General features: G+C 41.3%; 1 protein-coding gene and 1 non-coding gene across 2 annotated transcripts; one reads left to right on the top strand and one right to left on the bottom strand.

Annotated features, from left to right (window-relative positions):
• Window positions 1-33: 33 nt before the first annotated feature.
• Window positions 34-1,365, bottom strand: LOC133315440 (uncharacterized; the record flags this gene model as incomplete). The annotated part of the gene is made up of 1 exon (XM_061517071.1): window positions 34-1,365. A coding segment is annotated over exon 1 (1,332 nt), but the record flags the coding sequence as incomplete, so codon positions are not given.
• A 927-nt stretch (window positions 1,366-2,292) lies between these two features.
• Window positions 2,293-2,398, top strand: LOC133315442 (small nucleolar RNA R71). The gene has a single exon (XR_009752075.1). It is a non-coding gene; the product is annotated as a small nucleolar RNA R71 (small nucleolar RNA).
• The last annotated feature ends 533 nt before the right edge of the window (window positions 2,399-2,931 follow it).

Raw genomic sequence — 2,931 nt, 5'->3', positions numbered from 1 at the left:
AAAAAGGATTTTAAGAATTTCCTTTTTTACTACCTCTTTCATGTGTGTAATAGGAAGTGTGTTAATTCCTTTTATGTCTGCCAAAGACCAACCTATAGCTCTCTTAAATTTTTTTAAAACAGTCAGCAACTGTTCTTCCTCTAACACAGTGAGCAGGTTGGACACTATAACAGGCAATGTGTCTTGTTCTCCTAAGTAAGCATACCTAAGGTGATTAGGCAGAGGCTTGAGCTCTAACACAGGGGGCTCTTCAATTGAGGGTTTGGGAATTTTTAACCCTCTCTTGGCCAATTCTAAGGACTCAAAATTTTTATTTTTCCAAACCACACAAGATCTGGAATTTAACCATTTAACCACTTCCTCTGAATCAGTTTGACTGATTTCAAGACCCTCAAAACCAGAAATTTGTAAAGAGTCCAATGCAGATTCATGCATAAATTTATCTTTGACTACACAGTCAATGATATCTAGCCTAAAACACTCCTCTATGTCTCTTGGGTATTTCATGGCTTTCAAAATATTAAATTTTACTTGCTCACCATTCACATTCATAGCCAACTCACCCTCCTTAACATCTATCACAGCCCCACCAGTGGCTAAGAAAGCCCTTCCTAAAATTATAGGCACCTCTCGGTCTTCCTCATAGTCCAAAATAATAAAGTCAGCAGGTAGAATGAATTTATCTACCTTCACCAAGACATTCTCTACTTTCCCTTCCGGATAAACTAAGGACCTATCAGCCAACTGTAAAGTGACAGTGGTGAGATTAGGCTCTCCTACTTTCAGCTTTTTGTACACACTCAAAGGTATTAAGTTGATACTAGCACCTAAATCACACAATGCTCTGCCTATGTAGTGGTCTCCTATGGTACATGGGATTGTAAAACTTCCTGGGTCTCCTAATTTAGGAGGTATCTTACTAAGCAGATATTGACTGCTCTCTTGTGTAAGAGCAACAGTCTTAAACTCTTCTAGCCTCCTTTTTCTTGAAAGAATTTCTTTCATGAATTTCACATAAGTGGGCATTTGTTCTAATGCATCCACAAATGGAATGTTGACATGCAAATGTTTTAGGAGGTCTAGAAATTTCCTAAATTGAGTGTCTTGCTTCTGTTTTTGTAACCGTTGAGGGAAGGGTGGTGGAGGTCTTTTTGAGGCAGCAGGTGTCTCACTATTTGGCTTAGGGGTCGAACCCCTTGGAGTGGATTTTTCCATGGAATTATTCCGTAAAGGCTCATCTATAGGGGGCTGATTGTCTGGTTCAACTAGAATGAGCAAGGGGACACTATGCGCAGCCCCTTGGGGGCTGTCATGAACAACAGAATTCTGAACAGGTTTAGAATTTGCATCTTTTTCTTTCTGCATGTTCTCCTCTTCTCTTTTTTTTAATGTGGAAGGTCTAACCACAGCTTCTGGCTGATTTACAGATCTGCCATTTCTAAGCTCTATCATATTGCATTGCTCTTTATTTCTCCTAGGCTCTTTAGTGTTACTAGGCAGGTACCAGGGGGTCTGGTATTCATAGTGTTTGCTAAATGGCCTAGTTGGGATTCTATGTTCCTCAAGGATGCTGGAATACTTTGCACAACAGCTTCCAAGCTATTTTGCTTGGTCTCATTTTTAGCCAAATATTCCCTCAACAAAGCTTCTAAGGAAGATGGTGGAGCAATAGGCAGCTCACTAGGCTGAGCAAAAGGTTGCTGCCTTGAAGGTTGTTGGTAATTTTGGGAGGGAAAATGTGGTTTGGTTTGGGCATTTGAAGGGCCAGCTTGCTGCCCTTGCCCTTGGAAAAATTGGGGCTGTTGATTCTGCCTCCATCCTTGATTAAAATTAGTGGAAAAATTATTTTGGTTTCCCACATAAAACACAGATTCTGGGTTGGATGGGCAACTATCATACAAATGGGGCCCACCACAGCAAACACAAGTTACACTTGTGTTTATTGCGTTAACTTGAGGTTGGGTCACAGGTATTTAAGGTGTAGGTACAAGAACTTGGGGTTGGGACAATCTTGCCTCAATGGTTTGTCCTTGGGTTCTCACTAAATTGGACAATGCATCAAACTTGGCTGAAAGGGCTGTTACAGGGTCTATCTCATGTAAATCAGCCACTCTCCTTGGCTGATTTCTCTCTTCAGGCCATTGGGCATAATTTTGAGTCATTTGTTCTAACAACTCATGGGCTTGGTTAAAGGACATAGTCATAAACATGCCATTAGCAGCAGAATCTGCTAAGGCCCTGTTTTAAGTATTCATGCCATTGTAAAGGGTTTATAACACTGCCCAAGAGGGAAAACCATGGTTGGGGCATTGCTTAAGAAGGTTCTTGTACCTGTCCCACACATCCACTAATGTCTCACCATCCCTCTGCATGAAGTTAGCAATATCACCTCTAGTTTGCACTATTGGAGGGGAAAAATTTCATGATGAATTTCTCAGCAAGGGTGTGCCAATTGGTTATGGAGTTGGATGGAAGGGAGTTCAACCACTCTTTGGCTTTGTCAGCCAGTGAATGAGGGAAAAACTTCAATCTTAGCACATCATCCGAGATGTTGGGATTCTTAAAAGTGTTGGCCACTTCTATGAAATTTCTAAGGTGCTTATGTGGGTCTTCCATCAACAACCCATGGAACTGCCCCATGTTTTGGAGCATGTGAACATCACCGGTTCTAGCTTAAAAGGCACTCCATTCACAGGTTGAGCTATGCTTGGATCTAACTCATCCAACACAGGTATGATGAAGTCCATCATGGACCTATCATTGTCATTTATTACAAGCGGGTTTTCTATCCTTGGTATTTCTTCCTCATTCCCATTTCCATTCCCATTTCCATTTCCTACATTCTCCATCTCTTCAAAATTTGGGATTGGGATTTGCCTTTGGGCTCTTCTCCTAACTCTAAAGGTCCTCTCAGGTTCTGGGTCAAATGAT

The sequence above is a fragment of the Gastrolobium bilobum genome, unplaced genomic scaffold (assembly GCF_033153095.1).
Source record: "Gastrolobium bilobum isolate Gb01-03AN ecotype WA unplaced genomic scaffold, APGP_CSIRO_Gbil_v1 utg71447, whole genome shotgun sequence".
Taxonomy (NCBI): domain Eukaryota; kingdom Viridiplantae; phylum Streptophyta; class Magnoliopsida; order Fabales; family Fabaceae; genus Gastrolobium; species Gastrolobium bilobum.
This window is presented reverse-complemented; position numbering and strand designations above follow the sequence as displayed.